The sequence below is a fragment of the Myxocyprinus asiaticus genome, chromosome 13 (genome assembly GCF_019703515.2).
Source record: "Myxocyprinus asiaticus isolate MX2 ecotype Aquarium Trade chromosome 13, UBuf_Myxa_2, whole genome shotgun sequence".
Lineage (NCBI taxonomy): Eukaryota > Metazoa > Chordata > Actinopteri > Cypriniformes > Catostomidae > Myxocyprinus > Myxocyprinus asiaticus.
The window spans coordinates 20,876,017-20,894,903 of NC_059356.1; the positions used below are offsets into that span (position 1 = coordinate 20,876,017).

Genomic DNA, 18,887 nt, shown 5'->3' on the forward strand with positions numbered 1-18,887 from the left:
GCAGTCTGAAACAATGTGTGCTGAAGGAGCCCCTGGATGTACATAATAAGTGTTTCAGAGCTGGATAAAGGTTTTTCACATGTATGATCGACCCCTTAAACCATGTGCCGTATGACGAAATGACATGAAAGACTTGATGCTTTTCCTCTTGAGATTTTTCTTGAAATCCAACAATTCCTGCTTTAAAGGAATAGATCGCCCAAAAATGAAAATTCTGGCATCATTTACTCACCTTCATGTTGTTTCAAACCCCAATGGATTTCTTTGTTATGGGGAATACAAAAAGTTGAAAGTTTGAAAAAATGTTTCAAAGAATTTCCCAGTCCCATCTTTCAATACAATGGCAGTGAATAGTGACTCACTTTAAAGTTTTAAAAAAGGATTCAAAAGTATCAAAAGTTGTCCATAACTCATTTATGACTCGTGTGTCATATTCCAAATCTTACGAAGGTGTATACTAGGTTTTGGTGAGAAACAACCCAAAATTTAACCTAATATTCAGTGAAAACCTTAACGTCCATTGCTCGTTCATGAATTGTCATTTTAAGAATAGTTCACCCAAAAATGAAAATTCTCATATCAAATACTCACCCTCATGCCATCCCAGATGTGTATGACTTTCTTTCTTCTGCAGAACACAAATTAAGATTTTTAGAAGAATATCTCAGCTCTGTAGGTCCATACAATGCAAGTGAATGGTGGCCAGAACTTTGAAGGCCCAAAAAGCACATGAAGGCAGCATAAAAGTAATCCATACTCCAGTGGTTAAATTCATGCCTTCAGAACTGATATAATAGATGTGGATAAGATATAGATCAATATTTAAGTCCTTTTTTACTATAAATCTCCAGTTTCACCAGCCCTCCTATGCACGTTCACGAGAGGACCGAGTTCTTCTGTTTTTTGGAGATTCAAATTTTACGTGCACATCACCACCTACTGGGCAGGGAGGAGACAGAAAAAAATGGAGAGGGATAAAGGAAAGAAAAAGAATGAATAAATCATAATTGCACAAAAGCCCAGTAGGTGGCGATATGCATGAAGAATGCGAATCGCCAAAAAAATATGGCATGAAAGCATATAAGGGGTCTGGTCGAAAGTGGACATTTATAGTAAAAAAAAAAAAAAGGACATAATAATATCTGTTTCTCACCCACACCTATCATATAACTTCTGAAGATATAGATTTAACCAATGGAGTCTTATGGATTACATTTATGTTGTCTTTTTGGAGCTTCAAAGTTCTGGTCAATATTCACTTGCATTGTGGACCTACAGAGCTGAGCTATTCCTTAAAAAATCTTCATTTGTGTTCAGGGCAGAAGAAAGAAAGTCATACACATCTGGGATGGCATGAGGATATGTAAATGATGAGAGAATTTTTCTTTTTTGGGTGAACTATTGCTTTAACATAATGTTCCTATAACATTTCATACATGGCATGCTGCTTGCTGCAATGTTATATAATACCATCATAATATTTTTTTTCATAGAACCCCGATAAAGCAGCAATGTTTTCTCTAGTTGCCTATTTTATTTTCATTTTAAGTAATGAACTGGGTCATAAATGCAGTAATTTAGGACAAATATTTGCCATCAGATGAGTTGCTGTGCACCTATATGTTCAGAGAAGCTGCTCTGGTTCAAAGTCAACAGTAATTAAGACAGCTTTATTGAAAGAAAGCTGTCTGCTGAAAAATAGACCCAGAGGTACAAACCTTATGCAACTCAGCCTAATGACAGAGTTGACAATAACTGCTATCTTTGTGTTTTCAATTTAATGTAATTTTAGAGTAAAGTCAGTCACAGTCACAAAAATCACACAGCAGTCTGTTACTTGTGAGTTATTTAATAAACTTATTTGTCCAGGTTCTGTACAAAGAGAAGGACTCGGATTTGGAGGCACAAGTGATTGTTGTAAAGGGAAATCTAACACAGTCTGCCTTACTGAGGAGCCTGCGGAAATACGTCCAGTACGAGATCCAGGTTTTGGCTTTCACACGAATCGGAGATGGACAACTCAGCAACCCCCCAGTGCTGGAGAGGACAAAAGATGATGGTGGGCATCTCTTCTCCAAGTACTGAACAATGACAGTGAGACATAATAACCTTGGAAGCACTCTACAATTAAGCAATATCACATGAGCATGAGTGCTGTTTCACGATTGCGAGTGTAATATTGCTGTTATACCACAGTTCAAAAACAAGTAAATAATGTTGAATAACTTACGATTTGGTCACTGAGCAAATCAGTGAATGAAATCAAAATGAATGATGAATCAAAATCCCCACCACTTTTGGAAAGCAACAAACACGGCAGAGCAGAGTGATGCAAATAGTAAAAGCGTCCAACTGCTGTTATGTTAAATATCTGCCACCAGTTCTAACTTTTTATAATAAGGATTATTTCTGCTACATGTTTTATATGTCAGAAACATACAGTATATATTATTCACATAACATTATGTTTTCATCTCTCACCAAAACACAAAGTATGCTACAGATTTTACAAGTCCCTATTATGCAGTTTTAGATTTCCTGTCATTTGTAGACAGTTAACAAAATGTCAAGTTCACAACCATTAAAAAAGATTGTGTCTAACAAATTCACTGTCATTATTGAAATATAAATTGTGACAATACAGTAATGAATGCAGTGCTGTGTTGCTTTTACTTGTTATTTAGGCATTTTGATTTGTATGATGCTTTCAAGACTGTCATGTCATTTTCATAATTTCGACAATACAGTATCTCATCCTTAGCTTATGTAACTGTAAAAAAGTTCACAGTTAAGGTGAAGCAGGAGATGGCAAATCCAATTCAAACGGAATGTTTATTTTAAACTCAAAAATTACGCTTTTCAGCAGCAACACTCAAAATCACACTTTTCAGCGGAAACAGTTCAGCACAGTCTCTGGGTGTGTGTGGTAACTCTCTCCTCTCTCACTGGCGTACGGCTCACTCTTAAAACCTGTCTCCACTCTCACTGCAATGACAAACAGCTGTTAGAGACAATATTTGCCAGGTGATGATCCTTACCGTTCTCATCTCCTGATCTCGCTCTCCATTCACAACCCGGTGATAATCCCAGTCACTGTGGGACTCTTCTATTACCCCCATATCGAGCATGGCCTTTAATTCTTCTCTAACTACTTTTTTTTTTGTGCTCGGGTAATCGGTAGGGACGACTGCGTACCACTACCCCTGGGATTGTTTCGGTATGGTGTTTTATGAGGTTCATACGACCGGGAAGGAGGGAGAACATGTCCGAGAATTCTATTTGCAACCGGGCCACGTCCGTGATTTGTGAAGGTGAGAGGTGGTCTCCGCAAGTGACAGGGTGCCACGATTGGCTTTTAAGTTCACCTCCGGACCGAGCTCCTCCCTCTCCGATACCACCGCCAAAGCCACGGGGACCACCTCCCTTCACGGTTTTAAGAGGTTGAGGTGGTAAATTTGCCGTGCTCCGCCCCTATCCATTCGTTTAACCTCATAATCGACTTCCCCGACTCGCCGTGTGACCCCAAAGGGCCCTTGCCACATTGTGAGTAATTTAGAGCTTAATGTGGGTAGTAATACAAGGACTTTATCTCCCTGTGTAAATTCTCGTAGCCGAGCTCCCCTGTTATACAGCCAGGTCTGACATTCTTGAGCCTGTAGCAAATTCTCCTGTGGTAGTTACCTCAATGTGTGCAGTTTTGCTCTCAGGTCAAGAACGTATTGAATTTCATTTTTGCTGTTTGAAGGTTCCTCCTCCCAATTTTCCCTCACAACATCTAAGACCCTGCGAGGCTTACGCCCATACAGGGCAGTGGTAGCTCAGCGGTTAAGGCTCTGGGTTACTGATCAGAAGGTCGGGGGTTCAAGCCCCAGCACCGCCAAGATGCCACTGTTGGGCCCTTGAGCAAGGCCCTTAACCCTATCTGCTCCAGGGGCGCCGTATCATGGCTGACCCTGCACTCTGACCCCAGCCTAGCTGGGATATGTGAAAAAGAAGAATTTCACCGTATATGTGCAAAATGTATAATGTGTGATAAATAAAGAAAATTATTATAATTATTATTATAATTCAAATGGGGAGAACCACGTGAAGGCTTGCGGGACCTCTCGAACTGCGAATAACAGGGGTTCAAGCCATTTATCCCAATTCTGAGCATCTACGTGCATGAAATTACGAATCATGTTTTTCAGGATTTTATTAAACCGTTCGACCAAGCAGTCTGTTTGCGGGTGGTACACGCTTGTCCAAATCGATTTAATACCCAATAATTCATACAGCTCATGTAGTGTATGTGACACAAAAGTAGTGACTTGATCAGTGAGGATTTCTTCCAGAATCCCCACTCTGGAGATAATTCTGAAGAGTGCCTCCGCAACACTACGTGCTGAGATGTTGCGTAAAGGCACTGCTTCTGGATATCGCGTTGCATAGTCCATTAGAAAAGTACTGATAGGCGATTGCAATGTCTGGCTGAAGATGGTGATCATCAGTCACTCTCACTTGGTTGAAAGTGTGCCTAAGAGTCTCATCTCATGTTTGCTCAAGAGGGAAAACCCCGGAGGGAAATCCTCTAAGGGCTGGGGAAGCCGAGACTTCCCCTTCCCTTACATCATCATGATGTGGAGCTGACATAGAAGGCCCCGGCTCCGCCTCCCCAGCCAGCGCATCACAAATCCCACACGAGACGCTCTGTTACAAGACCCATCCGCACAAATTTCCTTTAATAAAGTGGAAAACACTGACCAATTCGTGCCCAAAATTAGCGGATGGGTGAGGAGCGAACTAACCGCAGCCTTGACACTATGCTTTTGTCCCTGAAATTGAATTGTCACAGTCACTACAGGATAATCGTTGATATCCCCATGCACACACACCTTACCTTCACCTTATGACTAGCACCCAAAGCCTCATCTTGAACCAGGCATTGATGGATGGAGATTTGGCTGCAACCTGAATCCACCAAGGCCTGGTATGTACCCCCCTTAATGCTCATGGGTATGCGATGCATCCCAGCTCGATCGGGCACGTCGTGTACCCGAACCAATGTCCCCACCTCCATCACCACGCATTGGTCCCAGAAATGCCCGGGCTCCCCGCAGCTCCAACAGACCAGCCCAGGCTCCACGCCAACCCCCTGGGAGTGAGAGCAGAGAGTGGCAGGGGAAACCGGCCACAATTGACCGAAATCAAAATCACGCTTTTCAGCAGCAACACTCAAAATCTGCATGCCCCCGCCGTCCACTCAAAGAGCTCCAGAAAGGCCCCCGGATCGTCTTGGGGGCCCATCTTGACTAGCAGGACATGGGGCAGGGCAGTCGTGGGGTCCAGGGTCGTGTCGGCAGCACCCTCCTTGTGCAGCAAGCTCCGTAACATCTGCCGGTCCTCCGCTTGGGCCTGGAGGAGTGCAATGAACCACTGCTCCTGTTTGGTACGCAGCTCGAGGATGGCCTGATGTTGTGTCCGGTGGATGCTGGCGAGGGTCTTGAACACGTCCTCCAGAGATGAGGCATCCTTGGCAATGTTCTTCCTCCCTTAATTCCAGGTTTCGGCACCAGTGTAACAAATTTCACAGTTAGGGGAAAGGAGGAAGTGGGAGATGGCAAATCCAACTCAAATGGATGTTTATTTTAAACTCAAAATCACACTTTTCAGCGGAAACAGTTCAGCACAGTCTCTGGGTGTGTGTGGTAACTCTCTCCTCTCTCACTGGCGTCTGGCTCGCTCTTAAAACCCGTCTCCACTCTCACTTCAATGACAATCAGCTGTTAGAGACAATCATTGCCAGGTGATGATCAGTTCTCATCTCCTGATCTCACTCTCCATTAACAAGCCAGCACTAAACCACGCTCCCACCACCAGAGTAAAGTTACCTTGGTGGCATATTTAAATCAGAATTTACAACATACATCAATAAATACATCAATACATACATAAATACATAACATAAATATAAAGTTAGGCGTATAAACACAAGCACATCATCAACGTATGTAAGATGTAGTGACAATGTAGCATTGGCCCGATATGGCAAGTGACTGTTTCCTCAACTAGCCCAACGTTTTCACACTGGCAATCGAGCCATCCTTATTGTTGAGCCCTGTTTGGAGCATTCTGTTGAAAACACTCATTCTGTTCTTAGGTGCTGATTTCTCCTACAGTACTTGCTTCATAATTGAGATTTGGGGCATTTAAAGACCGCATAGGGAATTTAATGCTGTAACTCATTTATTGGGAATTTTATGTGCAGGCTCCTTGACCAAGCAGTGTAAGTTTATGAGCTGTCATGAGTAATGGCCATTTGCTCTAAGTACAAGAAGGGGGCAGATTGATGCAGCCTTGGAATTTATAGAATAAAAAGATGATAAAAGTGACGTTCAGTCTTTAGCACTTTCAGAATTTGAGCTAGCGCTTTTAAGAAAGCCTGCTGTAGCTTTCGACATGCTGTATGTGCGTTTCGAGAAATGCCTCATGTACGTGTCAGGGTACAGTACATTCTGAGGCTTCGATTCACTCTCTTTTGCCTCTTTCCACCACCATACAAGCTTTAATATACTACTCTGAAACAGCCTTTTTAGAGCTAGATTTGGTAGAAATTGCATGGAAAGCTATATGATAAATAAAAACAATTACGCCGCCTCAAACTGTTTCAATGAAACATCCGTTTCAGTGAGGATGGCCTCCAAATGTATATTTTATGGAGTGCAACATAAATAGACTTTGAAGATCTGGGAGAATTTGAAGAATAAAAGCTTCCAATGGAGAGTTTTGATAGTTTACCATCCATTACAAATAACAGTCATGTCGGACAGGATTTCACAGTGGAAACTGATGCACTCTATATGATGGTCTATAGCCACCAGGACCATAAGGGAGAGACTAGAGCAGAAATGTGTTCTTGAGAAATGGCACAAATAAGTTTTCCCTCAAGGTTTCTTTACCAAGGAAACAACTGATATGTGTGATGAGATTTGTCAGAATAAAAAGGAATAAAAAGTGCAAAAATTAAGTCTGGAATTGCAATGTATTTCTTGTTCAGAACTGAATTCACTCATTCAGGCTAGTTATACTTTTTAATTTTTTAATAATATATTTAATACATTTTAAAAATATTCTTACTTGACTATAAACCAATTGCCATTACCTGTTTACATATACTCCGCCAGTCAAAAATTTGGACACGCCTACTCGTTCTTTATTTTGACTATATTGACTATATATTTCCATGTTTCCATGCCGTCTATGTAGAGCATTCCAAATCACTCTCTTATGAGGCATAACTAATGCCTCCGGCTGATCCTCACTGGACACTCTACGAATATGTGGAGAAGGCTCTGGAACTTTGCGGACCACAGAGGTCGTTACCGAGTCTCCGCCCATGCCCACAACCACAGAGGTCGTTCCTGAGTCTCTGCCAGTGTTCACGACCATAGAGGTTGTTCCCGAGTCTCTGCCCATGCTCACGACTACAGAGGTTGTCTCCGAGTCTCTGCCCATGCCCATGACAACAGAGGTCGTTCCCGAGTCTCTTCCCATGTTCGCGACCACGGAGGTCATTTCCCAGTCATCCAGCACTCTTTGTCTCAAGCCTCCCACGGCTCCGCCTTCCACAGCTTCGCCCCTCGAGCCTCCCACAGCTCTGCCTTCCACAGCTTCGCCCCTCAAGACTGCCATGGCTCCGCCTTCCATGGCTTCGCCCCTCGAGCTTCTCCTGGCTCCGCCTGCCTTCGTCAAGCCTCTGGTCTCCTCCTCCAGCATTTCCATCCGACTAGTAAGTCCATCCGACTTACTAGTGACTCATCTTACAGTGGCTCCATCGCCTGACCCTGTCTCGGCCCTGTGGCCACCTCCCAGCCCTCCTGACACTGTCACGTCCCTGCGGCCGCCTCCCAGGCCTCCTGACCCTGTCTCCACCTTGAGGTCATCTGCTTGGTCTCCTGGCCATCCACCTGATGTGCTCTGGTCTCATTGGTCTACTGGCTGTCCACCTGACCTGCTCTGGTCTCATTGGTCTCCTGGCCGTCCGCCTGATCTGCTCTGGCCTCCTTGGTCTCCTGGCCATCCGCCTGATCTGCTCTGGTCTCCTTGGTCTCCTGGCTGCCCGCCTGATCTGCTCTGGTCTCCTTGGTCCTCACTCCCACCGGCTCTGCCTCGGTCTTCCGAGCCCCCAGCTCCACCTCAGCCCTCTGAACCTCTGGCCCCAGCTTGGTCCTCCGAGCCTGCAGCGTCGCCCTGGCTCTCTATCCCTCCGGCTCCGCCTTGATCTCAAGCCTCCCTGACTTTGCCTTGTTCCTCTGCTCCCCTTGCCTTTTGTGCCCCCTTGAACTGCCTGTTTGCCCCTTGTGCCCCCCTGAACTGCCTGTTTCCCCCTTCCCCCCACACCCCATGGACAATTTGTTTTTTGTGTAGCGTCTGGAATCTGCTCCTTAAAGGGGGGCTCTGTCATGTATTCCCTGTTTTTGTCTAGACTTTTATGTTGAAATTCTTGTTTAGTTCCCCATTCCTTATTTATGATTGTTTTCCCCAGGTGTTCCTCGTTCCCAGATTGTTTCCCCATGTGTTCCTTGTTTTCCCTTGTGTATTTAAGCCGTTGTTTCCCCTGGTTAGTTTGTCAGTCTTTGCATGTGTTTGTTATGCTCTGTACTTAGTTCCCTGTGTTTTGTTTTCTTTATATTCTGAGTTACTTTGTTTATCTTTGTTTATTAAAGCTGCATTTAGATTCTCATTTCTCACCTGCCTCATTACATCTTTCATGAGTCAAGCATTATAAACTGCTAAAAAGACACTTCATGTATGTGTAATCTCCATTAGGGGTGTGCAGCAAAGCCATTATCTGTATCTGTTACTATGACAAAATTATCTGTAACTTTATCTGTATTCGGATAGAACCAGATGTGGGCGTGGTTTAAACCGGAAGTGCGTCAAAACTAATTTTAAAATATAACTTTCTTACATTTAGACAATAGCTTCTGTATATAAAGTATGCCTCAGATAGGCCTATATGAATATTATTATTGTTGATATAATAATAATAATTATTATCTTTTCTTTATTTTTTCTCACCAGATGATGCTGAATATATAGGGCTACATAAATTGTGGAATATGTTGTTAACTGTGGTTTCTCCTGGTATTTCGGACATTAATATCTGCTGAAACAACATTTTCGTTAACAATTAACACGTAACAATGTTATTCTGGAGGTATGAGGTGTCAAGCACACATTTTGCAGTGAATATGAAATACAAATACTAATATAAAAAAAAAAAAAGAATAAATTAATATAGCCTACAAACTGAAAGCACCGTAAATCTCTATCAGAAAGTTTTATGATACACTCGAGGCTTATTTTATGTTCACATATTTTTGTGGAGAACATAAATAATTAGTTAAATTACATGTGCAGAATTAGTCAAATGCAGTGGAATAAATTGCAAAATCAAGCCTCTATATATTTCTAGAAATGAAAAGTGAAAGAAATTTGCATGTTTTTGTTTGTGCAGGAATATTCTGAATAGATTTACACTCTAGGAGGTATTTAAACCTCTGTGGAACATTAAAACATTTTTGGAATAAAGGAGTAACCAGATAATTACCTTAATGTGGATATAAATGTGATCAGCTTCTTTGGTCAGGAATTAAACATCGTGCTCAGGTTGGTTTATAAATCCTTACGTGTGAATTGTGTGAAACATTTGTTGTTAATGTGATCAGACATTTCAAACAGACATTTCAAGAAGTGGACAGTGTGTATGATATAGTTAATACTCTTTACAAGCTTAGATATCTTAAGACAATTGCACAATTAATGGAGACTGCAAACAGACTCGAGAATGCAGCCATCCGATCTGAACTTAAAATCACCATGCGCATTTTATTCATAAGGTTTACACTGTAGTAATATTGGCTTCACAGACTCATCATTGCTTTGTAATTTTCTATATGTTTATTTAAAATATCACTTTATGCCTGTGCTCATTGGATGATCAATCTTCTGAATATTTTTTCTATCGGATGAATTTGTTATTCATTTTGAAGTCATTATTCGCGTCTTTCCGAATAAGGTATTTGGCTTCGGGCACATCCCTAATCTCCATATAAGCTTCATTGCACAACCAGGGCTGATAGCAGAATGATGAATGTATGCTATACACTGGCAAGAAAAAAGAGCCATCTTGGGAAAAGCATGCTCTACTGAAAGAGCTTCTTCATTTGGACATATATCCCTATGGTCCCACACACTATGGGTGCAAAAAGCAATACAAATCAAATCCCTGTCAGATGTGCTAGATTTATAATTTTCTTAATGTCCAATAAATGAAATATAGAGTCTGACTAACCGACTACATCGACTAGGGGAAATCCAGAGAGAAATAAGGAAACAGTCAAGAGACAAAAGGCTTTGATTGCATTTTCTACGCATTAGGACAGCACAAGTGTTTATGGTAGAGCAGAACATACCGTTTCCTCTTTGTACCGCAGGTACAGCATCATCCCAGCATGTTATTGGATTCCCTCCATGTTATCTGACAGCCTACAGGTGTCCTGTTTGTGGATGTATTGGCTTGTCACAGATGCCTGGAAGAGCAGGGGAAAGTGTATGTGTTTAGAAAAAAGACAGCAGGGGAAGGAAACTACTTTAACAGAGCCCTTTTTTAGCACCGGTGGCACACTGTGACCTTCAGAGTAGGGCGCAGCAGTCATTAGATCCTGCAGTCATGATTGCTCTCCTCCAGATCTCCCCACTGCAGTACTTAGCTTCCACCTTAAACCGTATCCTAACCAGACATGACATGGTATGTTTTCAGTGACAAGAACCTTGCCTGCCTGCATCGAAAACTTCCATTCTGTGCGAAGCGATACATTCACAGCCAGTCAGATCTTATTGGATGTTGAATATACAATTATGTGGAGCAGGATATTGGACCAACGGGATTTCAGTAAAATCATGCGAGATTAAAAGATGTAGAGCTTTTATCGCATGTTTTATCTTACCACATCTGGTTAGGACACCAGGTAGCCTCGCAACGTACTCTACTCAAGTACGTGAATGCAAGCGATAGCGCTAGCAGGCAGATTTACATGGATGAGATCTATAGATGTATTGCTTGTTGTATTATCGCCATGTCTGGTTAGGATACATGGTTGGCCCACAACGTGAACGCAAGCAATAGCTATGCATGTTTGATTTTGTGCGTCATTGCGGTCAAGCAAGTACACATTGCATTCTTGCCGTTGCCACAAGGGACGCTTTAGCAGACAGTAGCGTATAGTAGACAATTGCGTAAATCTTCTTGTAGAGTCAGTTTACTCTTTCATCTCAACTACTGTCATGGCAAAGCAACAGTTTGAAGAGAATCTTTCTGATCAAGTTAGTGAACATTGATATGTTTATAGCAAGCTACTGGAATTTAAACACTTCGGTTTAATGGCTCAGACATTAAAAGGTAACTCTGTCGCCCCCTTGAGTACTGAACTTTTTTTGCCACAACATTATTGCAAGAATGCATGTTAAGCATGTCCAATGGGACCATGTGCTTGCTACAGTCTGCCCCTTTAAACTTTTCTAAGTGATTGGACTTCTTTAGAATCCCATAAATCCCATAGACTTGAGGGACCCGAGCTATATCTAGGAATGAGAACATCATAGAGACTTAGGGGTTTGCTCTTTTAAATTAGACCAGTCAGCAATCACCTTGAACAACCTAGCAACCACATAGCAACACACTAATCCACTCAAAAAACACTCTGGCAACCACCCACCTAACACCATTAGCATTGTGAGTGTGAATCTCAAAATAACTTGAATCAGAATTTTCTTAGGACAAAAAATAAGAAGAAAATAAGAAAATTCTGATTCAAGTTATTTTGAGATTTCACAACATATGTTTTTTAGGTAAACCATGAAGTGTAAGAAAATATTTCTGTTCACATATGGATGAAACACTCACTACTACAGATTGAATACAACAGACTTATCCACTGAAAAGTTTTCACTGAGAATATGTTTACAGTTTAAGGGCTGTCATAACTGTCTCTTTTTTTTCTCCTCATTAGTTTTGCATGTGTTTTGTCTTCTTATACATGTTAGACTTTTTTGGTTGTCCTTTTCAAAGCAGAATCTTTTAGAATGACCTTATCCTGACATAAATACCATTTCAGGGGCTATCTCTTTGAAAGCCAAATAACCTGTTTTAACGCTCTTTGATTTCAGCTTTTGGTTTGGCTATAATTCAAGAAGGCGGCTTAGGTTTCCAAAAGGTTTGTAGGTGTTTTAATTACTGTAAGAGGATTGAATTATCTAACCTTTGGCCCTTCCCTTTCCTCTCTAGTTCCTGGACCACCCATGAGACTGGTGTTCCCAGAGGTGCATCTCAGAGAAGTGAGGGTGGTCTGGCAGCCCCCTGTGGACCCCAATGGCATCATAATGGGTAAGAGAAATTATGTCTAACTTGTTTCGCCTATACACCAACTAGATAAATTGAAAGCGAATGGTGACATTTGCTTAGGTGTCCTACTTCTCAGGTTATGTCTTTCAGATGAGATCTCGACAGCATCTCAAACTGTGCTCAAATTTGGCAAGATACCAAAGTCATACCAAGCATTATTCATCAGATTCTTTCCAGGCCAAATTATCTGTGCCATTCTATCTGCATTTTTTTAATAGCGCTATACTCTTACGACATGTTAATTGTCTCACGTGTTTCTATTGTGTATTTAATAATGCATCTTAGCAGAAACATCCAGCCTTAACTCATTAATATTATGTGACCGTGGCAGCATTTTTGCAAAATGAAATGACGTGCTTCTTTACACGTTTCACCGTAGGTTCCCAGTGAATATCCAGTGGGGGGCACTAAAAGTGAGTGAAATGGTGTTATAATCAGACAAGGTTAAGGTGAATAATAGATGGAGGTTTTAATGAAAGGTACCTCCCTAACCTAAATCTTTAGCCTAATCCTAACAAATAATGTCCTAAAAGCAAATGAGAGGTGAAGAAAACAGACATCCATACCCTGAACCAACACCTAAACTAAACCGATAGAGTTGTAAAAGCAAATGTTATACGAAAAGCGCATTTTCTTAAGCAACCACATAATTTCATGTAGTTTATATTACACTTTCATCTCACATGTAATCTTACGTGCATGGCTGTACTTGAACCTCGGTCCTCTGAGTCTAAAGTGCAACACTCTATCAGGTGAGCCACCGTGCAAATTAATCACATTTGAATAAGTGTGTCTATGTAGGTGGGTCTGTAATGTAAGCATTAAAATTAGGGCTGTCAGTAGATTAAAATTTTTAATCGCGATTAATCAAATAATTTTTCATATTAATCTCAGATTTTAAAAGTAGGAAAATTTTACTCTATATATACTTATTTCCTGTCATAATGCATTTATTTGTTCTTTGGAAAGAACAACACAATATAACAAAACAATACAGTATGTAACCAAAATGCTTTATTAACATTTTCCAAACTCCACAGTATAAAGACAGAAATTCACTAAAATAGCACTAATTGGAGTAACATTAAACATTTCCCAAAGTCTAACTGGGATGTTGACTGATTGAAAGAGCTAGTATTCATTGCAATGCACATTAAACCCTCATTTAATATTAATCAGTTGGTAGGCTGTCTTTTCACTTTAGATTTGGAAAGCACACGATTCATGTCAGGGCATCCAGTGCTGCATTGAGCTCCATATGAAAAGTGCATCTTGTACTGCTTTTAGCGCTGGCACTTCTAATATAAAGATAATTCATCCGAACTGTCCGGTGATCATTAGCTGACAATTCAAAAGCTCGGCGGCAATGGGTACAAAGTTGAAATTATTTGAAATTGCGTGGAGCATCAAAAGACCCTCCACGGAAGAACAAGCTGAACAGCAGGCTTGTAAGAATTGACATGCTTATGTGGTAAAATGCTGACTTACAAAAGATGCGTGAAGGACTTCAGTGAAGTCCCACAAAGTCCCTTCAGCATTAGTTTTATAAGAGGTTCTTTCTCAAGCACTTGATCATTGGCACTGACTTGCTGTTGAGTGTTTGTTTTTAGTGTGTATACAAGTGTTATATCCCCACTAAACACATCGCAAAGGCCCCGCCCTGTTAACAATGTCAAATCGGTACATGCCTTAATCACGATAAAGAAAAATTGACGTGTTAAACATTTTAAATAAATCGCATGAGTTAACGCTTTAACACTGACAGCACTAGTTAAAATGTACCGTTTTTCAAATGATGCATTGTATTAAAAGTTTTTCTATATCATAACATAGCAGTGTGTGAGTAATAGAGTGAAAAATAAGTGTTCATAAAGTGATAACCAGCCGTTGTCCTCGTGATTTGTGTGAAAGTGAATAAAACACACCGTTGTTTTAACACCTCTAGTGTTAATTTCTACAAAAGCTCGTTTTGTCCATAGTTTATCACTTTTTTCTGTCTTGTTTTCTCGTGAGCAAGACTTAATTTTCTGAAGATCTCGACATGACATAAAAGTTTTTTCTCGTGATCACGACTTAATTTTCTCTTTTGTTCTCATGATTTTCACTTAAAGTTCTTGCAAGAATTCATCTTTTGGCGCTTGGAGCAGCTCATCATCACAGGGACAGCATCTTCATCTTCTGTTTATCCAGAGACTATATTTATCGCAACAGTAGGCTTCTATAGGACAAGGAGATGGATTTATCTCAGTTTTAACTAGTGACTTGCAAGTCTGCTGACCTGCATCTCTCAGTCATAATCCAGCATCCATGGAGTAATGATGGGAAAATTAAGCTTTCAGAAGCAATAGGGCTTACAAACGTATTGAAACTGGGTTCGTACTCAAAGCTTCTGTACAAGGTTCAATTTACTGTTATCTGGTGGTCAAAAAATGAAGCACAACTTGCAATAAAATGTATTCTCAACGCTATTATGTCGTTTTCATCTTATTTTAACTAAAGTGTTTATAAATAAGTATGTAATAACCAAGTGAAGGCTCAAAGGCTTTATATATGAGTTAAGAAGATACTGTGTTCTGTTAAAACAATGTCTGAGTGTAAATTAATAAGAGTGATTTTCAGACAAATGGAGCAGTCACAGATTGTGTTTTTCCCAAAATGATTAAAGCTCTGATACAGTGCTTTAATGTATATAGTGCTTCAATGGCACAAAGCTATTTCAGCTGCCGTCAGACCTTGATTAATGAGATGTGTGACGCGCTCCTGCTCCTCTGACATTGCAATACGATGACATCTCTGGAATGATTCTGCAGTGATTTACACTTAAGTCGTGATCACGAGAAAACAACTCGTTGTGTTGAGATCTTGAAAAAATTAAGTTGTGATCACGAGAAAAAAACTTTTGTTATGTTGAGATCACGAGAAAACAAGACAGAAAAAAGTGTTAAACCATGGACAAAACGGGCTTCAGTAAATTTCACCAGGAAACTATCGAAACGTGGGACTCGGCGCGTAAAAGTCAGTTTGCAAAAATATAGTTATAGTAAATACTAAATTAATTCTTCTAGATATTAAAGAGCAACTTGAGAGCAATAACATTTCCATTGGACTGACAGCACTGATCACATTTAAGGGAATTAATATGAAGTTTTCCTTAATATGAAGATGGTATGCAGGGCTCCAGACTAAATAAAATGACTAAGGAGCCATTGGCTCCTAAACTGAAACATTAAGGAGCCAAATGGCTGTTTTTAGTCACCAAATCACAGAATTGCTTGATTTAGATTGCTGTTCAGAAACAAGATAGAATGCAGAAGAAAAGGAAGACAGATGATAACCCATTAATCAGAGGTTTAATAAACAGTATACAGTACATAGTTGCATTCCCTTTTGTCTCATAAATGTTCACACCCCTTTCATAATTTATACAAATATAAGAGATAAAAATTTTTTTTATTTAATACTGCTCTTCACAATCTACATTACAGATAATTACATATAGTATGCATATAGTAGTTTGTTGCCTTCTTGAGCATCAATGAATGTTTGCACCTCGTGTAATAGTTGTGAACAAGTCCCTCCACTGTCTTAAGAATCAAAAGCTTGATATCATATATATATATATATATACAGTAAATAAATTGTTTTACAATATTGCCTTAGTCTTTTACTCTTACCAGATGGCCCAGACACAGAGACTACAAGAGTGCAAATTGAATGAAATCCCAGATGCAGTTTACTGTGCTACTCCTATCCCAATCAAAAATTACCAGGAGAAAAAAAAGTGGTACACAATACGGGACTTTTAATTATAAAGAAGCCAGAAATACACATGGGACTCTTATTTTGAAATGTCTGCGCTCCCAGTTGTGAGCTCACTGACGGCTGATTCACTGAGAAAGTAAATCTGATTCAAACTTCTAACCTGAGCTCCTGAGTTCAAACCCTCAGTTCTTTTCGTGTGATTCATGAAGAAGATCCGGTCCAAAAGTGTCATTTATTCATGACTCTCGAACTGGGTTTTTTGATGTGTGTGGTGCAGTTTGTCATCACAACAGAACGGGTGAAAAGCGGCACGAGACACATTGGTGCTCTAAAGATGTATTCAATAACTCACAAGATGATATCTGACAAAACCGCACATGCACACAACCCGACTGTCGCCAGCAGCGATTTTAAATTATAGTCGCAATAAATTCTTTTTGGTCACATTTGCGACCATATTAGTCGCAGTCTGCGGCAATGGGTATGGTTGATTTCATTGAAGAAAGTATGAAAGTATTTTTTATTTTTTTTAAGGATGGGATAGATGTATTTAAAAGGCTTTTGTAAATTATAGGCAGACTGGAGTAACAGAAGGGGGATGTGAGGGAGAAGTTTATTGGGAATTTTTCATAGATGTGCTGCTCTGGGTGTAATTATTATTATTATTAATGATATATTTTGCTCTCCCAGTTTGTATTATTATTATGTATGGTGATTGTGATTGTTATTATGATAAATATATTTGGTCTTTGTTTTACTTTTACCGGGATAAATAAAATAACTTTTATCACAAAAAAAACGGTTTCATAAATAATGGTGTAATAAACAATTTTTTTTCACGTTTATAACACCATTTTACCTGTCTATTGTTTGTTAGGGTAAATCTCTGAGCAAGTACTACATAGAAGTACCCAGCCTGTCCTATAACATATACTGTGCTACATGCTAAACACACTATTAAAACCAGATTTGCCCTAAAGATATTTATACGGATTCCCATTCCTCTTGTAAGAATGAAAACAATCTCAACTGACCCATGTAGCCTGGTTTCAAGTGTAAAGCAGCTTTGATGTACTTCACTTCACATTAAAAACTCTCCTCAGTACATGTTGTGGCCTACATGAGAGCGTGAAATGCATTGGATGGGCGGTATGTAGCTCAGAGCAGAGCCTGTGTCCTCCCTCTGCTCTGTGAATGCAGCCATGTCACCGTGCACCTGAGACTAATTCCTCATACGGGGAGAAAGAACCCGAGAGGAGAAAATCCCTGCGCTTTAATGAGATTAGTCTGACTAACACCTCAAGTGAATGAAGCTCAGAATAGCCACCTGCCAAATCATGCTGCCTGGTCAAATCACACTGGAGAAGAATACCCAAAATCTCTGCGATGGAAAGATAGGATCCAAACACAGCCCAGTTTGTTTACCTTTTTTATAGTCCTATTCATGAAACATAATATACTTTCCCTCATTGTCGCTCCAAACCAATATGACTTTCTTTCTTTCCATATACTCAGAAGGAGAAATTTTGAAGAATGTACCAGTCACTCTTTTCCATGCAATTTCAATGAATGAATTTAAAAAAAGGAAGCAAAACCACTATAAAAGCATCATAAAATTGGCTCATACTACTGAAGACTTACAATAGCTTTGGGTTAGAAACATACTGAAATGTACGCCATAATTCACTGGAAATCTTGACATCTGCCCTAGCTCTTCTTGGTGTGTTCATGAGAGAATTAGCGATGTTCGATTCATGAACAAACTTTTCTGAGTCAGATCTTTTCAATTAATCAGTTGAACCGGTTCACAAAATCGAGCTTTGCTGTTTCTCACATGAGCATACCTTTGATAAGGACAAAGGCAGTCACAAGGAGAGATCATACCAGGAAGCAAGAATGGCTTTCCAAAAAGATGTTTATTATGTTGGAGGTGCGAAATGTGCTCCAAACACTTGTCATCCATTTGTTTTCCCCCTACAAATATTTGAATAAATACATAAGAACAAGAGATGAATGAGAGTTAAAAACAAAACCAATAAATACAGTAAATAAGATCATAGCGGCAGATATCAAGATTTTAAGTGAATAATGACTTAAATTTGAAGGATGAAAGCTCCAGTTCCCATATTGTAGTGTTATGGAAAAGAATGACCAGAACATTCTTCAAAATGTCTCTTTTTGTTTTCTACAAATCAAAGACAGTAATTCAGGTTTGTAACAGCACAAGGGTGAGTAAATGATTACATTAAGCTTCCTGAAAAACTGTCTTTTTGTTGCGGTGTTTGTACAGTAGGAAAAATGTAATTGAAAGCAAATGCACAGATAATTTTAGTCTGGAATGTGGCACAGCATGACTGTTTAACTAGAAGCCTTGTAAACGTGTTTTGTTTACGGCAAAGCCTTAATGTGATCCTGTTTTTCAAAGCCGCTGAAAAATGTGTTCCCAATAGAGTCAGCAAACCTGACCGTTAATGTCAGTGGCGGGCTATGGGAGTTTGCTTTTGAATTTCAGCAGATAGAGTACTGGTATTTTTGCTTAAATCTGACTCCAGCCACCCCCTCAGAGGAAAAGAAGGGTCATGACAGAGGAAGAGGAACTGAACAGAAAATGCCATGCTAAATCAAACCGGCACTCAGATGTGTGTTGTGAATATAAGCTAAGTAGATGTAAAGGCAGACG

At 40.1% G+C, this 18,887-nt stretch overlaps 1 protein-coding gene across 1 annotated transcript in view; it reads left to right on the top strand.

The window, feature by feature from the left end:
- LOC127450172 (protein sidekick-1-like) overlaps positions 1–18,887 on the top strand; it is a 539,544-nt gene that overhangs the window by 470,921 nt on the left and 49,736 nt on the right. Inside the window, exons 27-28 of the mRNA XM_051714029.1 lie at positions 1,870–2,059; positions 12,329–12,427. Of these exons, the coding sequence (XP_051569989.1) occupies positions 1,870–2,059; positions 12,329–12,427 (289 nt within the window). The remainder of the gene's footprint in view (positions 1–1,869; positions 2,060–12,328; positions 12,428–18,887) is intronic.